Raw genomic sequence first — 20,953 nt, 5'->3', positions numbered from 1 at the left:
TGGGGTGCAACGGCAGGGTGTCTGATGGTGGGGTTCTCAGGGGCTGCTCACTCCAGCAGGCCCTTGAGCAGAAGACAGCCAACATCCCGACCCTGCACCACTTTCTGGTACAGAGCTGCTCTCACCCTACACCATAGTGGCCGATGAGGCTTTCCCGCTCAAGGAGTATATCCTGAAGCCCTACTCTAGCCGCGGCCTCACCCAGGAGCAGAGGATTTTCAATTTCCGGTAGGGGATATAACAATTAACCGTTTCAATGACAATAGTGGTCGAATTTTTCATCCTTCTAAAAATCATAAAAACAGGCCTATTTAGTTGCTTTCAGTACTTTTTGAACAATTCAGCACATTGTAACAAAACAACGTTGAAAATGTTGGTAATGACTATCTTACTAGGAAGAAATAATACCATTATATCTCTAATTACAGGCTTTCAAGAGCACGGAGGGTGTTGGAAAATGCCTTTGGCATACTAGCAAACCGCTGGCGTGTCTTCACCACAAAAATCCACCTGCAGCCAGAGACTGTGGACAAGATTGTCCTCGCCTGCACCGTGCTGCACAATGTCCTACGTGACCAGTGTGGTGATGGCTACACCCAGCTTCCCAGCGAGCGGGATGGCCCTGGTGAACATGGTCCAACCTTTGCCCAGGCTGCACTACCACGCAGCACAAACACCACTCTGCAGGCTAAGAGGAACAGAGACATCCTCTGCAATTACATGTGCTCAGACGCTGGTGCTGTAGCATGGCAGTGGGACAAAATTTAATCATGTGTGTGGGTGTAATTAATAATCAAGCTGTATTATATTCAATTGTTTTATATTTCATATTCCAGCACAGATCAATTGTATATAGTTATATGTAGCCTATTCTATTATCCATCTCCAAGTAGTAGTTGAGCCGATTGTAAACAAAGACAGATAAAACTGAAATTTAACTAACAGGAAATGCAATGTATCCAACAACGGGTAATTTAAACAAACTGTAAACTCCAGCTATTTACTCCAATGCAGATGTAGTGAAGAATGACAAGACACAGTAACTCTAGCCTACTCTTGATATAGGCCCATATATGTGTTAATGTTAATTAATATGTGTGATAAGTTTTACTTTAAATAAAATGAAGGAAAAATGAGACAAACCCCAACCAAATCTTTTCAGGTAATTTGTCGTCCTCATATCTGTATTTGGACACAATTATTCGTCGTAGAATTCAGCAAGATTAAAAGTGCAAATACATCAACAAAATTCATATAAATTGGCAACCTTGTGTGGTTGTTCAAGACTCACTGAAGGCATGATGCCACCATAGGTTTGCAGAGAACTATATACAATATGCACACTGAAGGCATGATGCCACCATAGGTTTGCAGAGAACTATATACAATATGCACACTTGAAAGGGGTGGGGTGGTGATGAGGGTTGTGAGGGCCGCTGAAACCCCAGTGTCCATCCTCACGGGAAGGGGGGGGGGGGTGGGGTGGTGATGAGGGTTGTGAGGGCCGCTGAAACCCCAGTGTCCATCCTCACGGGAAGGGGGGGTGGGGGGGGGGTTGGTGATGAGGGTTGTGAGGGCCGCTGAAACCCCAGTGTCCATCCTCACGGGAAGGGGGGGTGGGGGAGGGGGTGGGGTGGTGATGAGGGTTGTGAGGGCCGCTGAAACCCCAGTGTCCATCCTCACGGGAAGGGGGGGAAAAATCCATAAAATCAGCACCTCGAGATGAAAATGAGGCAAAGGTAAGAGAAGGGGCGATTCAAATTTGCAATAACCAATTAAATATCTAAAAATGAATAAAACAAATTTAGCGATTAATATAAAATGGCCGAATTCAAAGTGACTATGTTTGGGGGTAATAATAGGTGTGAGAGGCTTGGGGGGGGGGGGCTTGCATGTCTCTATCTTTGAGTGAAGCCTGGTAGCAGGCTTCCTCCAGCTGGTGCTCTAAATCGAATAAAATATTTGGGTCCTTGATTCGCCTCATTTTCATCTCGAGGTTCCTACAAAAGACTGAAATTGTGTCCTCCTCCCTCTGTTCCGTCCTGTTTTTAAGAAAATTGCCAACTGCAGTTAGCATCTCATCTTCTTGCTTTTCTTGCCTCTTTCTTTTACTGCCTGTGACAGAACGATTAGACGCCTGCGTCTGAACCTGAGGGACAAGGCAGGTGCTGCCTTGTCCCTCAGGTTCACTGCTCTCCTCTATTTCCACGTCCTCTTCCACGTCCTCTTCCTCGTCCAGTCCCTCCACATCATTCTCTCTTTCAACAATCTGTAAAAGAAAAATAATATATATAATAATATCAATACAAATGACACATTATTAATCGCCTGCACCGTGCTGCACAATGTCCTACGTGACATGTCCTACATGGTCCAACCCTTGCCCAGGCTGCACTACCACGCAGCACAAACACCACTCTGCAGGCTAAAGAGGAACAGAGACATCCTCTGCAATTACATGTGCTCAGACGCTGGTGCTGTAGCATGGCAGTGGGACAAAATGTAATCATGTGTGTGGGAGTAATTAATAATCAAGCTGTATTATATTCAATTGTTTTATATTTCATATTCCAGCACAGATCAATTGTATGTAGTTATATGTAGCCTATTCTATTATCCATCTCCAAGTTGTAGTTGAGCCGATTGTAAACAAAGACGGATAAAACTGAAATTTAACTAACAGGAAATGCAATGTATCCAACAACGGGTAATTTAAACAAACTGTAAACTCCAGCTATTTACTCCAATGCAGATGTAGTGAAGAATGACAAGAATGAATGACAAGACACAGTAACTCTAGCCTACTCTTGATACCTAGGCCCATAATATGTGTGATAAGTTTTACTTTAAATAAATACCTTTTCATTCACGTTGGAAGAAGAAGCTCTCTTCCTTATATATGGCTCCAGGAAAGAGAGCCTCCTGAGAACCCAGTCCTGCCTGCCAGTTCTCCTACCGGCACTCCCCGAAGCTGGTGCCTTGCTGTACCGATTGTACTGAGTCCTGAGGGAGTGGATTTTCTTTCCCACCTCTTTTTCTGAAAAAGAGAGTAGCCTAATGTTAGCAAAAAAACATCGCACATTTTAAACTAAAGACTATTTGTCAAACATCTTTGACCCCACAAAGCATTAGCGGATGGAGTAGGACTATTACCAGCAGTAAATATTTATTTATTAAGCCTACCCGCTTTCCAATAGGCATTTTTAGTCCCTTGTTTTTACACAGGAAACATACATATAGAAAAAATATAAAGATACTGAGATACCGTTGGGAACCGTTGGTCCCGTTAAAATAACTGTTTTAAATCAGCTCGAGCCTAACGTTATCTACAATCGTTATCTACAATCGTTCTTCAGAAACAAAGATAAATACCGTTAGCATCTACAACTTGTGTTTAATAAGCCTATATATTAGGCCTACAGCCTAAGCTATGCTTTTATGAAACGAAAATAAAAACAGGAAACAAGGAAAGGAAAAAGTAAGAGAAAAGAAAAACAAAGTATCGCCTCCTTACCGGATACACCAATTGCCACCGCAATCTCACAACAGGCTCTCCTCTTGGTGTCCCTGTTGCTGTACCCCTTGCTGGCAACATCGTACAACACAGGTTGATCCTCCAACAACCAAATTAATATTTCCTCCCTCTCCTCGGACCAGAAGTCTGCCATCTTCGGATATTTGTGTGGAGTGGACAGTACGGTACCTGGACGGAGTAAGGCCGTGACGTACAAGTTGTTCTGTGCTGTGATTGGCTGAAGAGGAATAGTTAAATCGCCGCGTTCTAAAACTGGACCTTGCGATTTGACATGTTCATTCTCTGGCGACTCCTTGCAACGCCTTGCGACGCCTTGCAACGGCTTGCAACGACCCGTTCACACCGCCCCTGCGACGTTCTAAAACCGTCTCGTTGCAAGCCGTTGCAAGGTGAATCTTTGGTCTGAACTGGGCTTTAAATTAATTTGGAGTAATTTGGCCCTTTCAAATGTAAATAATAAATGGAAAGGTATGGCTGGGACGGTCTTGCCAATGACTGCATCCCACATGGCCTGTGGAACGAGGTGTTCGTTGTCACTGGGGTCCAGGACCTCCATGTCCCCGTCTAGGAGGGTCCTGTACCCCATGACCTGGACCTCCTTGTCTCCATTGATAACCTACAGGAAATTAATATATTAGTTTTTGCTTGGACGCGCCTGTTGGATGCAGAGTAAAAAAGTTACACCTAAATGCTTTACAATCAATACAATGTATAGCCTATTGTCACTGACTCACTTCCACTGAAGTGTGCCCTGACGAGTGGAGGCTCAGTCCCCAGCTGCTCCTTTTCGCCCGCAGATGGGTCACTCTTATAAGGAGGCCAACCTCTAACTGTGTGAGGTTGGCCTCCCTCCAGAGTACCAATTCCACCTCTGTCTCCCCCTACCACAATAAAACAGGCTACGTAAGCAGTGCTTATTTAAGGCCGACACTGATTTGAACTTTTACTTCAACTGCTGAAAAGATATGCAATTGTATAAAAGGAGCTATCAAAATGAGTAATTTAACAAAGTGACTACTGAGCACACTGTACGATCAGTTCCTTACATCTTTCAGCACCACGGCCCTTCGAGGCACTGGCGGGTCACCGGCTGCTGTTTGCGGGTGGAACGCACCTAGCTAAATGAGAAATGGGAAAATGGCATTACTACCACACAACTCGGATAGCTTTCTATCTGAGCGATGACAGTAAAACAAAGTTTCATGCATGATAAGCGGTATGATTTTTAAGTATAGATTTTTCTTTTCTAAACTTTATTCCAATATAGGTCACCTTTATCCAATACCATTGTAAGATGTTTAATGACTGATTCCAATGTAAGCTATAGAAAATAATGTCACAGAGAAAGTGGTTTTAGTATTTTGTGTTTGTTTTTATAGAATTGCTGCAACCATTATAAGAGAGGGTTTCTGCAAACTGTGCCAGTCAAGGGGTTAAATTTGAATTATAATTCAACATTTTTAATTATAATTTAATTCAAATTAAATTATAACTTACTTCTTTGACCCAGGCCTGGACAGTCAGCAGCGTCATCTCCTCGACCTCTGCCATCTCCCGCAGAGGGACGAGCATCGACTCGGGACATATTAAGTCCCGAGCCTCTGCCTCCAGGTGGGCGGGGACTTGGACCGCGGCAGCGATATAGGCCACGGTCTGATGCCTTGTCAGCATTGTTCTAATATCCCCATAATTGCTCCACCCAAAAATGTTTATCCTATAAGACTTCCCCTCCTCTATTCCCTTAGCCAATTCATCAAACATTATAAATTTAGTTGCCCTCTTCCCATCTGACACCCCAGCGGCATAGTTTCTCAGTGTGTGGACGGCCAATGCCTCCTCATCCGAGATGTTCCACTCCTTCACCTTTATCCTCTCTTGCAAAATCACCACTTTGAAGGTGTCGGTGTATAGCTTCTCTGTCCTTTTGTTTAAAGCCATTTTCTGAAAATACATAAAAGAGAAAAAAAACAGTTTTTAGAGGCAAGTTTAATATTCAAGCTAAGATTAAATAAGTAAAAGCACACCCTAGTAGCATATAAAGTTATGCGTAAAGAACGACCCAGATAATAAAGATATCACGTTGTTGTCCCCTCCTGCCAACAGAGGGCGCCACCCTCTTTTCGCGTTTATTTAAGAGGTGAAATTATGCTGTTACAGAAGTTCCGGAGTTACTGCTGCAGACAGTGCATGCATGCTTCATGGGAGCACTACTGTCTTATCCAGCGGCCCTTTTAACGTCCATGGCAAGCAGCTGTGTTCAGTATTTTAAGTGACTCCTGAAGTTAGTTTATTCGCTCTATGCTTACAATTCCAAACAACGGTTGGTAAAGGCTACTGTTAACATTAGCATAGATAAGACTAGCTCCGTTGAAGTAGGCCAGTTAGACCTCCCCCGCCCACGAGGTAGACGCTAACGGAGCATAGCATAAGATAAGATAAGATAGTCCTTTATTAATCCCCCTTGGGAGAAATTCACAGGTGACCAGCAGTACAGTGGGAAAAGAGAAGTGCGAAAAGCAGTATATATACAATAGATTTACTAATTTAAAATAAAATTATAGTACAAAGCTATTTGAATAAGATAAAATAAAGATAAGATAAAACAAACATACTATATACATGTAGCTGTCCGTTTGTAGGTGACCTGTGTGTTAAGTAAATAAATAAATAAGTGAAGAAATATGAGGTATAATATAAATATAAATATAAATGTGCCAAATGTGCAGGGTCCCTGAAGTTATCGAAAGATTAATTAAATGAATAACAAATAACAAGGTTAACAATAGGTGCAGTCCTTAGATGTGGGGTTTAGACCTTAATCAGGTCGGGAAAAAAGTGGCGCATGTGGCGCATTCAGCAAAGATAACTAAGTAAGATATATATATATTTTAATTATTATTATTTTTAAATGCACAAATGTTTTTTCTACTCCATTTAAGGTGTTCATTTATGACCATTACCGTCAAACTTAAATTAAAAGCCAGGGTTACTTTATTTGTTTCAATCGCTGAAAATTCTTGCTCAGCAAAGATGGGGAATACTATCACATTTATTATTTGAACCAGTATGAATATTACCGTACATGCATTAACATTAACCAATAACCAGCGCATTATTCGAATAATGCGCGCAAACTTTCCGGTGGCCGAGTAGTATAACTGCGTTTGGTCAGAAAGACGTAACCGCTATGACAACAGCAGACTGGCTTTGGTCTGCTGATGCCAGGGATGGACTTCCCGCGTGCCGTGTTTCCCCGCCGATGTTTTATGGTTATGCTGTTGACGGCTTAAATAAATGCACTTTATAAATTGAGCAGTGAACGCAAACTAAGAACTTCTGACATATCTCTCGACTTGTACCTAGAATTTGAATATCTATTCCTCTCAGTAATAATTGGTTGTTACCACAACAACTCTTCATAGTGTGGGTGGGGGTGAAAGAGGATGGTGTTTCCATGGATGGGCTTTGCGCGTGCTGTGTTTTCCCGCCGATGTGTTATGGTTATGCTGTTGAGAGCTTAAATAAATGGACTTTATAAATGACTACGAACAATTATTGAAGTTTAACACTTTGTACAGCAAACTTGACCACTGACGGCTTGAACTTTAGGTTGTACTCTTTTTTCTCAGACTCGGCTCTTGTTTGTTTGTTTTTTACGGGTAAACTAATCTGACGTGACTGCGCAAACTTTGGCCTACTGATTTTATGTTCGAATGTTCCGCCGCCGTTCACAACATTTACTTTGCGAATATCATTTTAGTTTGGTTTTATTATATCAATTAAATACTTTCGAGTTTTTAAAGTAGATTATCGAAATAAACTCTGTATAAAGACAGGTTAATATATTTCAGTTACTTAATCTGTCGTCTTTTATTCCGTGGAATGATGCTCATGACGTCTGGGCTTGTATTTAAGGCCTGTCACGGCACGACATGTCCATCTCTCCTATATACACCGACAGCCCGTCTGAACTAACTAATGAAATACCGATTTTGTTAGCCAGGTTCTTTGAAGCATCTGTCTGAATCTGAACACATCTTTCTATACATGTCTATTACTTGTGGGTGTAAAATAATTTTTTTGTCAAGCAATGTGAGATCAACAATAGGATCAGGAGGTATCCATGGATGTATTGCAACCCCAGCTGTTGCGATTTACCGCTAATGAGCACCTCAACACCGCCCCCTTTGTGATGTCAGTACTGACCATATGCCCACTAAAGCTAACCCTATTCCTAATATCGTAACAGCCACGCACAGGGCAGGCGTCTCTCCCTAGTCGTGCGTCTGAACACGCTGTAAATCGAGACCTGTTAGCCACGTTTGGTGCTGGCGTTACCAGCTGTTTGTTTCTCTCTACTGGACGCGAGCAGAAAGCTAAATCGGTCGAGCAGACAGCTTGAGTAGACATGACAGAGTTCAGCGTGACAGTGGAGCATCTCAATGATTTGTTAACGGATGAGAGGGGGTTTTATTGCTGGCCAACGAAACCCGTGGACGAGGTCTGCACTGGGATTTACGTCGGCAACGAGTGAGTTAGTGTTTACCTTTTAGGTTTTGATGAATACATGGTGGACGCCTTGATCTTGTCTTGACATTTTGTCTATTTAGTAACATGAAAAGTTGTCAGTTTCTGACGGCCTACATTCAAATATTGGCAGATTTGTTTCATCGAAGTATGGAGCATGTTATTGTTGCAGCCTTGCAGGGTGTCTTAGTAAATTGTATTGAAGCGGTCAATAACTGCATTGGCGTCCAATGCTTTGGTCCTTAAATAAAACTGATCGCCAGCACAACCAGGTTGCTGGTCGGATCGTCTTCACTTCTATTCCGTAGATGGGCTCCTCTCGAACTAGCAACAGTAATGCGTTCCAGTAACGCATCACTTCAAGCAGCATTTGGACTTAACCTTTGGAACTCCCTCCTGACCCCGCCGTAATCATCCGCCATTTCATTGACGAATTCAATGTGTGGCTCTCTTTGCCAATTGAAGTACGGCCGGCTCAGCACCGAGCCGGCACTTTTTAAAATATTTTGATGGTGTGCGACGACTGTTAATGGCCACTCCTGGTCAATGTGCTCCAGTGCAAAATCTGTAAGGAGCTGATCATTATTAGTGACAAAAAAATAAGAACCACAAAGTTACTGGGCAATGTCCTTTGTGCCATCAAAAGTATCATTACACCCTAATAAGCCTACAGAAGGCCGACTTAAAGTAACACTACTTGTGTTTCATTTTTTACTTTTACTTTATTTTGGGAGTGGATCCAGTAGTCCGGTTTTCGCGGCTTTATTTCTGGTAGTTTAAGTTTGTATTAATGTTTTGGTAGTTCAGGGGACAGTCAAGGGTCCGACGGCCCAATGCGTGGTTGGCCCAGGACTGTTCCACCCTTCTGTTTATTTTGGCTGGATCTGCTTTGTTAAACAAATGAGTGCAATGGATGACCCCTTGTTTGTAGAATATCCCAAACGCTGCTTTTCCTCCCCCAAGTGTTAATCATCATCCTGAAGTGGTCACTCTAAACCCTGCCACATCCCACTGCAGGTCTGCGGCCATGAACGTGGCGTGTCTGCAGCGCCTGGGCATCACTCACGTGCTCAACGCAGCTGAGGGAGTCTCCCTCATGCACGTCAACACCGACGCAGAGTTCTACGCCGGCACCGCCATCACCTACCACGGCGTGGCGGCCAGCGACACCGACCACTTCGACCTCAGCCCTTTCTTTGAGGAGGCGGCGGACTTCATGGCGAGAGCCTTGGCGCACAACGACGGAAGAGGTACTGGAGCTGAGAAGCATAGTGCATGGTTTCCCCTGACAACAATAAGTTCACTGTGTTTACTCACTGGGTGCATATATGGTTGGTGTATATATTATATGGTTTTATTTAGAGTGTGTTGGCATTGAGTTCTTTAAGTGTTCACCAAAACCTAGAAATGACCATGCAAAGGGGGTCGTCAATGGCTTGTTTAATCAATTAAAACTAGGGCTGTGATGATTAGACGATGAATCAATTTGTTTGAATGACAGTAATGTATTTGATTCAATTATGATCATCGATGATAAGTTATCATATACGATTGATTTAAACTTGTTTGTTGGACTCATGGTTCTACGGATATGGACTCAGAGCTGGTTTCTATGCAGGCAAGGTGTTGGTCCACTGCAGGGAGGGCTACAGCCGCTCGCCCGCCCTGGTCATCGCCTTCCTCATGCTGCGCCGGAGCCTCGACGTCCACTCCGCCCTGGCAACCGTGCGCCACCAGAGGGAGATCGGCCCCAACGACGGCTTCCTGCGACAGCTCTGTCGGCTCAACCAGAGGCTGCTTGCCACGGGCACGTCCTGAAGAGAGTGAGACAGCCGGGAGGGAGTGAGACAGCCGGGAGGGAGTGAGACAGCCGGGAGGGAGTGAGACAGCCGGGAGGGAGTGAGACAGCCGGGAGGGAGTGGCACGTCCTGAAGAGAGTGGCACGTCCTGAAGAGAGTGAGACAGCCGGGAGGGAGTGGCACGTCCTGAAGAGAGTGGCACGTCCTGAAGAGAGTGGCACGTCCTGAAGAGAGTGAGACAGCCGGGAGGGAGTGAGACAGCCGGGAGGGAGTGAGACAGCCGGGAGGGAGGGAGACAGCCTGGAGAGAGTGGCACGTCCTGAAGAGAGTGAGACAGCCGGGAGGGAGTGAGACAGCCGGGAGGGAGTGAGACAGCCTGGAGGGAGTGGCACGTCCTGAAGAGAGTGAGACAGCCGGGAGGGAGTGAGACAGCCGGGAGGGAGTGAGACAGCCTGGAGGGAGTGGCACGTCCTGAAGAGAGTGAGACAGCCGGGAGGGAGTGAGACAGCCGGGAGGGAGTGAGACAGCCTGGAGGGAGTGGCACGTCCTGAAAAGAGTGAGACAGCCTGGAGGGAGTGGCACGTCCTGAAGAGAGTGAGACAGCCGGGAGGGAGTGGCACGTCCTGAAGAGAGTGAGACAGCCTGGCGGAAGTGAGACAGCCTGGAGGGAGTGACGCACGCACAGAAGCGGGATGAGGCCGAACGAGAAGGCCAGATGGAGAGGAATGTAAATGTACTGCCTTTATGTAGCACTCCAACCTATTGGACAGTCAAAGCGCTTTACAATATTGCCTCTCATTCACCATAACACACACATTCACACACCGACGGCGGAGTCAGACGTGCAAGGCGACAGCCAGCTCGGCGGGAGCATTTAGGGTTAGGTGCCTTGCTCAAGGACACTCGGCTAGGAGGAGCCGGGGATCCAACTAGCAACCTTTCAGTTACAAGGCAACTGCTCTACCTCCTGAGCTAAGCCGACCCTGCATGGAGCTGACGCCGGTTGCACCAACGGGACTTGCGCCTGGTCTTAACTACGCACGGCCTTAGCCATGTGAATGGCACCGCGTTGCTAGGATACCTCGTGCCAACAGGTATTTACTATTTTACTTAACATCCGATATGATGGAGGAAAACCGCAAGAGGAAAGGCAACTTTACTGATGTTGAAATAAAAAATTGATCGAGTTGTACAGTGACAACTAGACGCTCTGACTGCCAAGCAGTCCAATGTAAATACAAACAAAAAAGCAGGAGACATGGCGATTTGTAATGGAGAGCTTGAACAGCTGTTCGGACTCATCGGGCAGATGCCGGCATTAAGAAAAGACCTCCTGTCCCGGGCCAAGAAGGACATGTCTGCCCCAAAGAACCGGCGGTGGTCCTCCCCCGAAAACGTCACCTTACAGCGACATTATTGTCACTATTTTTGGGGAGGATTCACCAGCCTTCGTCGGGGTGGACAGCGGCTGTCATCAACCGCCGGAGCCGTTGGATGAAGGTATGTAGCCTAGCATATTTATTGAGGATGGTTTGTTAGTCCAATAAGCAGGGCAATAATTCCTTATTGCTCAGAATTAATAAATTCACATTTTGTTTCAGACTTGGCAAGTGCCCAATCAGCGTTGAGCTTGACCCGACTTCACTGGCAGAGAGACGGAGAGGACAGAACAGAAATGGAGGAACAAAACCTGATAGTCGCAGTGTGCAGCCGTCCTGTCCTGTACGACACCACGATGGTGTCGTACTGAACTCCTCCACCAGGCAGTCCCATATAGCCGTCACCCCATCGGACACGATGGAAGCCACGGTGGAGGCCCCGACCCGGAAGCTGGTAGGTATCGTCCGGAACGAATCGCCAGTAGCCAGGAATCTGCAACACATGAATAATTTATTTTAGCCTTATTGAGAATTTTAGTTGTATACCAAATATGTAGGCCAATTATCTTACTGATATCACTGCACAGGTATATGTCTTAACTAGTGTTTACAGTGGATTTGCATTAGCTTATTTGACTTTCAAGCATGACGAGGAGGTCAAGAATGAATATGTTGGAGCCATGATGCATTTATTTATTTTGTTTATATAAAACTCAGGTGACATGCATGTATATGAAGATTTGCGTTTAGGTTGAAACCATAGATAATATATAAAAACACTGTTGAAACACTGGGTGGAGCATTGACAGGAAATGCATAGCAGATAGGTAGGTGCAAGAGGGGAAACGGATGTGCAAAGCAAACTGCTTTATCACCATGTTGTCAGCACGCTTTCGTTTGACTTGTGTTGAATTTAACCCAATGAATATTGACTGATGTCACAATGGCCTATGCTCCCCCGTGCTTAGTTGAGCATAGTGCACGATGCTTGAATAAATGGGTCACTACTCAAATATAAACAGTGCATTGGAAATAGATGTATGCACTATCAGAACACGCGCCCGAACAATTTCTCCCCGTTATGTATATAGTTTTTGACTACAGGATGTGCTGATTGAGTAATTAGGCTATGAAACCGCAACTTACCGGAGACGGATAGACAGGCGCTCAGCAGCTGATATGGAGCGCCTGTAGTTGGTGTCCTGACGGGAGATCCTGGCATCAACCCGGGCTAGCAGGTCATCGAACTGGGCCCAACTCAGTCGAAAGTACCGCTGAAACCGGCCGTCATCCAGGCGGAGTTCTTGGAGCAAGTGGTGAAACTCAGCTGTGGCCGTCTCCGGAGGATAATAATAATAAATAATAATACATTTAATTTAGAGGCGCCTTTCAAGACACCCAAGGTCACCTTACAGAGCATATAGTCATCATACATTTTTTAAAGCAAGACATTGTGGAAAAAAATAAATAAACATAAGCAACAAGAAATAAATAAAACAAACAATCAAAACAGTGATCAGTTAGACGTTGTGTGCGAGTTTGAACAAGTGAGTTTTGAGTTGTGACTTGAAGGTTGAAATGGTGTCTGACTGTTTTATGTGTGGGGGGAGGGAGTTCCAGAGCCTGGGTGCTGCTGCCAGGATGTCGTGCACCCAATCACGACGGCGTTTGCGACGCTCCTCGGACTCTCACAGCAAATAAAGCACAGCGATGGTGGCGATGCAGCCATGTTTCAGCAAAAGAAAAATAGCGGGGGAAAAAAAGTTTTGGGCGGTCTCATCTAGGAGCGTAGGCGCGTAGCTGCGTAGGACAATTTTTGACACAAAATGGTCAAGCAACATTTTAGCTGCGTTACACGCGTAAATCTTACGCGGGTTACGCGTTTGGTGTGTTCGTACCTTAACCGTTCTATACAAACATTTAAATAAATATTTTAGAGTTAAAGGATAATTATTTTATTATAGGCCTTTTTTTTCTTACTGTGTTTTAATGTTTTACTTTTTACTGATCAAATTAAGATTCTGTCGGACACCGAAATAAATAATTATTTCGTTCATTCTTTCATTCATTTTCATTCATCAATTGTGTTGATGCATAACAAAACACTGCAAACGAATGTAAGTAAAATAAGTAATTGTAATTTGTCTGGTTACAACGAGCAGGCATTTAGACGGAAATGGTTATTTTTGACAGAAGCAATAATTTGAACATACTCAAATGGAGGAGGAGCTAATTGAGGTGTTTCGATTCTGTAGGAGAGATTTTTTCGAATAAAAAGAAGAGCCGTCACCGGATTCACAGTTTGTGTCGCCCTATATAAAACATAGCCTATATACATAATTAAAACAATATTCACAACTGATTAATGAGTTGACAAACAAATACTCGTTCTCAGATGGGGCCTGGATCTGCACATGGCTTCCGTCTATGCAGCCCACGATCCCAGGAATGCCGGACGCCTATGAACCCTAACCATGTCGCTGACTGTATTTTGAAATGCCCCGTTTGCGAAGAAACGAAGCGCAATGAGCAGTTGTAAAGATGGTGGTAGGTGGCGCTATACCAAGGAAAACGCGTTTGGGGCTATAACTCCCACACCGAACCTCCCACAGTCCAAAACGTTATACCCACTGGAGTCTGCTGCATTATGGACGCCCATTTGCGTCCATAATTTTTTCTTGCAAAATCGCGAAAACCGCTAAACTGCCTTTTCCCTACTCCTCCCACATTTCTTGTTTTTATTATTTTATTTTTATTTTATTTTTATCAATTGTATTGACAATTAGCAGCCAGGGGGTACAGTAATGGCAGACATAAAATACAGACACAAAAAATACAAAATGCAGCATTAAATTAAATAGCTTTCCCATTTCTAGAACATAGAATATTCCCCATGTATTGCCTGGTTTCCTCAACACAACAAAAAGCGGTTGCTGATTCGAGTATTTACATTTATGAATATGCCATTTAGCTAATAAAATAATAAGGTTTATAATAAAATATTGGTTTGCTTGACTAGAGGTGCAATTGAAGAAAGCAAACAATACATGTTCAATACAACAAACAATACATGTTCAATACATGTTCAATACAAGACACATACGAACGTGAACAAGGACATTACGAGCAAGTGACGTAGTTCACGCCCAGACACTGATTGGCTGATACGTTTGCCACTTTGCAAATTGACTTTTTGGAAAACGTTTTGGATTACGTTTTGGAAAACGTTTTGCCAAATCTTTTGCAAAGCGTTTTGCGGATTGAAATGTCATTTGAATATCGTAACACACTGTGGCATCCAGCCTCGGCTCGGATCAGCCCGAGGGTTGGTCCTGGACGGCGTGTACCGCCGTCACCCACCAGACTGCGGCCGAGAGCAGCCCTTTCGGCTCCCCAATCAGGGTGATTGGGGGACACCTGGCCGAAAGCCGAGGAGGAGATATAAAAGGACTGACATTTGGACAGCAGGGGATGGGAGAGCAAGGAAGAAGGTAGCGCTCTGGTGCGAGAGAGCCTAGAGGCCCAGGGAGGCCCTAGAGACCGCGTCTCCTTCGTTGTTTGATTTAAGTTGATTGTTAATAAATGCCTGCAGTGGCTTATCCCGCACACCAAAGTGTCGTTTATCCGTGGAACCCGCCCCATTCGAGTACCGGGTTACCACAACACGCAGCGTGGCGAAGTGGATTGCAATCACGGGGACGCTATAGCTTTTCAATTTGAATAAAGGAACTCAAGAATTTGACAAAATGTCTTTCTATTTTTATTGTTATAACTTTTGCAAATTTAATTGAGGATTGCAATGTCCCTTTGCATATTAAAATACACTTTGAATAACGTATTTAAAAATTACATTATAAAATTGCATAATGAATTGTCAAATGCATTGCCATTTGAATTTTGCTATAGTATATGCTTCCATAGTTGTCTTCTTTTAAGCAGTCAAGTGCACCACATCAGTTTGTTAGAAATCGCCTTTTCTACTAGGCCTACATAACAATTGGGTTCATATATTTGTAAATCGGACTCTGAAGAGGTCAGTGCCTCACCAGCCAGGGGCCTCACTACACGTCTCTGATACCTATGTACGTTGTGTCTTTATATTCAATGAAAAATAATCTTGTTTGTGTTTGCATGCGTCCGTGAGTCTGTGTGTCAACTGAAGACATCTGATAAGAGTGTCTTCACTCTGATATGAGTGTCAACTGTCACTTCCTGACACTGATGATATCAGACTTGCAGGCTGACGACTGCTCGGAATTAAAACATGCAACGTGTTTTTTCCAGCTGATATATCAGAGCCGACTCCTGAGAGCAGACGTATCTGAAGCTGTCAGGGAGGAACCATGGCTACCATCTCTGAACCGGACCCTGGACTCTCTGAGGAACCTGGGGACGCGTCTTTGGACCGAAGGGAGCGCAGGAAGAGAGGATCTGGTAGGTGCCCTTTTGAGAGGATTTCAAATAAATAATCCAGTAAAAAAAAAATGCATTTTCATCTGCATACGTTTAAAATGTACTTTTAGAAAAAGTTTTAAGTCAAACAGGCCGACCTGATGAACCAGTGACCGTATAGACAGATTTATTCTCCTAAATAACGAAATGTGTGTGTTTGAGACAAAAAGCTTGTATTTACCTTACTTGACGTGAGATTACGCCCATGAGCTACGGACTATTGATAGGCATCTCAAGTAGTTGTGTGTTTCCTGTTATATGTCCGTTATATACGTGGAACAGAGTGCAGAGTAACTTTAGGGAGCAGAACACAAGTTTAGTTGTTTCATGACTTATTATTAATGGTAGTGCAACGTAACATTAGATTGACAATGGTTTATTTAATCAACGATTTTGTGTTTTAATAAGGGCGGCTCATTTAACTGAAGCGATATCAGGTGAACTTATGAATTTAACATAATTCTATAAAGTTTGTCATTAATATGACCATATCTCAAGTTATCCCACAATGCATGTCCTCATATTTTCTGCGTGGGCCGATGTGAAAGACCCTGGTGACACGTAGGCCACATGTTGTCCCCCCTCCATTACTGTGTGTGTACGTATGTGATTCTGTGTGTATTACTGTATAACTATGAGCGCGTATATGTCAATAATTAGGGAATGATAACATGTATGCTAGAGACCAGAACTTGCTCTGCTTAAGTGTGCTCGAAACACGAGAGGCACAGTACCAGTCATCACTTACTGAGGTGTTCTCAGTAGATGTCTTCAGGTGATTCTTCAAGACGGGGATGGATTCTGCAGACCGTAGGGAGTCTGGACTGTGAATGACAGCCACGCAGTATGAATATATCTGTGTGTACATTACTCTGTGTGTCAGTGTGTGTGTGCTTGAGTGCGTTCGTGAGTCTGTGTGCAGTAGAAGAAAAACATTTCCTTACACTGATGGTATCGGAGTGCACGCTGATAATTGGTCAGAATGAAAACAAGTGACGTTGTTTTTTCAGCTGGTAGAGCAAAGAAGAAGGCTAACTTCAGACGCCGTGGAAGCCGTCAGAGAGTAACAATGGTCACCATCTCTGAACCGGACCCTGGACTCTCTGAGGACCCTGAGGACACGTCTTTGGACCGGGAGGAGACCAGGAAGAGAAGATTTGGTAGGTGCCCCTTTATACAGAATTTAAAAGAAATAATCCAGTCCAAAATAATGATCAAAAAAAGTATGATTTCCTCCAAATACATTTAAGATTTACGTTTATAAAACTTTTTTGGTCGAAGTGACCAAGTGTGTGTGTGTGTGTGTGTGTGTGTGTGTCCTACCCCTGAACAGCTCTATGGTTTCACATCACTGTCATTGTGAGCATCGGACTGCTGAGTATTCTCCTCATCTCCCTGCGCTTCAGTGAGTCTCAATCATATCCTCCTAAATAGAATTACAATACAGAATAATCATATCATTGATTGTATTAATAGCAAAGATAATGTTAAATATTGTTTTTGTTAGACTTAGTGATAATATTAGGGTTAGCACACATACACCGCACGCACACACATAAACACAGCATACACACACACAAACAATCCACACGCACGTGCACGAACACACATGCACATGCACACACACTGCAGACGTTTCAAGACAAGGGCAGCGCAGGACACCGCATACACACACACCACACACACATGCACACACGCACGCACACACTGCACACACGCGGATGCAGATGTTTCAAAACAACGGCAAGATTGAGATAACAGCCCCGCCGTCGACACACTCTCCCACCTGAGCCTTATGGGTTCATCATAGACACTTTTTTGCAAAACGTTATTTTTCTTTAAACATTATCCACCACATTGAGCCTCCCGAAATGTCTTGTGATATTGAAATCCCCCCTCGCCCCTGCCGACTGTATTAGTTGTTTTATTTTTCTTATGTTTTATGTGTAGGCTATGTGTGACTGTAGGCTACTGCTGCCTCTTTTGCCCAGATCACTTGAAGAGATGTTTAATCTCAATGACGCATTCCTCTGTTAACAATAAAAAAACATCTCTCACGTCAGGTAGCCAATGTACAATCTGTAATCTTGCCCTCACCCCCCCCCCCCCCCTCACCCTCCCCCTCCCCCACACAAGCCCGTGCTTTAGTTCACTATAGTTAGGTAGGTTGCTGCCTTAGCTGTTAGCTGATGGCGATGAGTTCTGCCCGTTCTGCCTCCGTGCTGTCTGCGATCAAACCAAAACAAACTATAGTGTCAGCGGCCGCACTTATCCCGCCTCTTGCAAACTTAGACCGTACGTAATATCCCGCCCCTTGCAGGCCCACCCCCCTTGATTCTACTGATGTCTGAACGACATCGATGTCCGCATATAAAGCATCAAGTGTGAATCACCCTCAGGGTCTAATCTTATGATATACAAACGCTGCGAACTTAAAATGATTATGCTTGCTTCATAAAGTAAGAAGAAGATGATCATGCTTGCTTCATTACGTTATGGGTGAACCAATATGTTGGTTCACCCATGTATGTACGCAAACGCATACATACAGCGAAAGTACACAGATACACACCGCATCCACACACACCGAACACACACACCGCACACATACGCAGCTGTGCACAAACATACACGAAAGCACGCACACACACCGCTAGCCAATACAAAGGCAGCGACACACTCGCCCAGGTAAGAGGTTACGTTTTTAACCGTAATGGCTCCGCCATCGACACACGTGCAGGTAAGAACACACACGCTCGTTGTTGGCTCGTTCGTTCGCGAACCGGTTCAAATGAACGAGTCTTTAGGACGAATGAACCGAACCGGTTCGTTTCTCTCGTTCGTTCGGTCGTCTCGTTCACCATTCGATTCACCGGAAACTCGACTGAACGAACGAACGAGTTTCCGGTAGCACTAACTCCACTGAGTCTGACTGACTCAGCTGAGAACCGCGCAATGGCGTGCATTACCTGATGCGATTCACCTCTACCGGAAACTAGGCTCATTCGCGAACGACTCCTCCACCTCCTCCACTGAGCTGGGAGGAGTCGTTCGCGAACCGTTTGTTCGCTCAGCCTGGTTTCCGGTAGCGGTAAATCGCATCAGGTAATGGACGCCATTGCACGGTTCTCAGCTGAGTCAGTCAGACTCAGTGGAGTTAGTGCTACCGGAAACTCGACTGAACGAACAAACTGACGAACGATTCACGAACGACTCCTCTCGGCGAACTGAGTCACGCGAACGGGGTCACGTAAACGAATCATTAAATCCACCACTAACACGCACACACCGCAGCGACACACGCCCAGGTAACACGTTATGTTTTCAAACATAACGGCTCCGTCATCGACACACGCGCCCAGGTAAGAACACACACACACACACCGCGACTCGCCCAGGTTAGACGTTATGTTTTTAAACATCTTACTGCTATAGAATAGCAGGCCTTTCGCACAAGTGAAGGTGCGTCTACACCAAACGCGAAGGGGCGACATGACTCCATACAAATTCAACGTAGAGACGCGAATCGGGCAGATTTTTTGCTAGAAAAATCCTGCTACAAGATTTGATTTGTAGCACCCTGCACCGGCAAGCGCGTTCATGAGGATTTGCAATGCGACACTTTGGCTGTCTCCCGAAGTGAAGGCTGCAGCCTTTCACTCGAGTTGAAATATTTGAACTTTGCCGCGACATTCGTGTGATGACAGCCAATCAGCATTCAACAGCGTGGCCACTGAGTGACATAACGTAACAGCCAATCAGCTTTCAACAGCGTGGCCACTGAGGGACGTAACGTAACAGCCAATCAGCATTCAACAGCGTGGCCACTGAGGGACGTAACGTAACAGCCAATCAGCGTTGAACAGCGTGGCCACTGAGGGACGTAACGTAACAGCCAATCAGCGTTCAACAGCGTGGCCACTGAGGGACGTAACGTAACAGCCAATCAGCATTCAACAGCGTGGCCACTGAGTGACATAACGTAACAGCCAATCAGCTTTCAACAGCGTGGCCACTGAGGGACGTAACGTAACAGCCAATCAGCGTTCAACCGGCCAACCGTTCCCCGCAGTGCCGTCCGGTGTGAACCGCAGCATGGAGGAGAAAGGGATTGTTGCCGTTTGCACTCCCGGAGCTCTATATCTAATAGTGTATAATATTATATAATTTAATGTGTTATATTACGGCCAAAAGCTGTGTGAGCCTCCGGATGGCCGTTGCGCGTAGGGGTTTGTTTACTGGCGTTGCTATGGTTACCGGTCTTGCGCGTTCCAACGGTTTAGCGGTGGTATCTAATAATTCGCTGTCTGATCAATACTTCATTCACTGCCTCTTCCGTGGTCATTACGATATTATGGACCGACTGCGTCCTGTTCTCCTCTGGGGTTTCCACATTATAGCTATGGGTTTAATTACAACTAGAGGTTGAGTTTGCAATGCGCGCGCTCAACCTGGAATGATAGCAATGATAATGATCATTATTTTACTTGTTAGAATTTGTGTTAGGCCTACTAATATGAATAATTGTAACAATAGCAATAATGATATTGATAACTGTAGTTATTGCTATTTTAATTAGTATTAATATTATGGACTTTGTGTTTGGTTGGCTGTGGGTCCTGTGATGTTCAGAGACGATGTCGTTCTGTTTTAGAGCTCATATCTTCTGTATTCCTCTGTCCTGTCCTAGACTCACCGTCACCCTGGATAGAGGGGAGAGAGAACTTACTGGATGAACTCGGTGAGGGTTTTATCCAAGTTATTAAATCAATCGCGTCATCAACATTCATTTCAAAAACACCCTCTGCTTCTGTGATTCATATTGTGGTCTACTAAGGTCAGGTTTCTATCGTCATCTATTAAGGTCATGCTTCTATGTGGTCTGTTAAGGTCAGGTCTCAGGGTTGTGTGTCTGTAACGAAGACCGTAAGATAAGCAGTTCTGTTTGTTCAGGATGTTCTTTTACATTCAACAGATGAATTGACACTTCAGGGCTGGATGCTTCACGACAAGAGTCTCTACCTTGTTTCTACTACTAAGAAGGGCTGGAGGGCCAGTAGAGAAGACTGTCAGAAGAGAAAGGCAGACCTGGTGGTCATCAACAGCAGAGAAGAACTGGTGTGTGTGTGTGTGTGTGTGTGTGTGTGTGTGTGTGTGTGTGTGTGTGTGTGTGTGTGTGTGTGTGTGTGTGTGTGTGTGTGTGTGTGTGTGTGTGTGTGTGTGTGTGTGTGTGTGTGTGTGTGTTCATAACAACAGATGCA

The 20,953-nt window shown here is 44.6% G+C and overlaps 2 protein-coding genes and 1 long non-coding RNA gene across 3 annotated transcripts; 2 read left to right on the top strand and 1 right to left on the bottom strand.

Moving 5' to 3' along the window:
* Window positions 1-1,755: 1,755 nt before the first annotated feature.
* On the bottom strand, window positions 1,756-3,805 carry LOC115559629 (uncharacterized). Its single transcript, XM_030378596.1, has 3 exons — window positions 3,515-3,805; window positions 2,859-3,037; window positions 1,756-2,269 (listed from the first exon to the last, which is right to left on the bottom strand). The coding sequence occupies exons 1-3, from the start codon at window positions 3,666-3,668 to the stop codon at window positions 1,841-1,843; spliced, it is 762 nt and encodes a 253-aa protein (XP_030234456.1). The 5' UTR covers window positions 3,669-3,805; the 3' UTR covers window positions 1,756-1,840.
* A 3,728-nt stretch (window positions 3,806-7,533) lies between these two features.
* dusp3b (dual specificity phosphatase 3b) lies at window positions 7,534-10,142 on the top strand. The gene is made up of 3 exons (XM_030378607.1): window positions 7,534-8,065; window positions 9,080-9,312; window positions 9,681-10,142. The coding sequence occupies exons 1-3, from the start codon at window positions 7,944-7,946 to the stop codon at window positions 9,878-9,880; spliced, it is 555 nt and encodes a 184-aa protein (XP_030234467.1). The 5' UTR covers window positions 7,534-7,943; the 3' UTR covers window positions 9,881-10,142.
* A 32-nt stretch (window positions 10,143-10,174) lies between these two features.
* LOC115559650 (uncharacterized) lies at window positions 10,175-16,762 on the top strand. The gene is made up of 4 exons (XR_003979622.1): window positions 10,175-11,361; window positions 11,463-11,694; window positions 15,525-15,674; window positions 16,703-16,762. It is a non-coding gene; the product is annotated as an uncharacterized LOC115559650 (long non-coding RNA).
* Window positions 16,763-20,953: the final 4,191 nt, after the last annotated feature.

This window comes from Gadus morhua, chromosome 2, assembly GCF_902167405.1.
Source record: "Gadus morhua chromosome 2, gadMor3.0, whole genome shotgun sequence".
In the NCBI taxonomy this organism is placed as follows: Eukaryota; Metazoa; Chordata; class Actinopteri; order Gadiformes; family Gadidae; genus Gadus; species Gadus morhua.
Note: the sequence above shows the minus strand (reverse complement) of the source record. Positions and strands in the feature narration are given on the sequence as shown.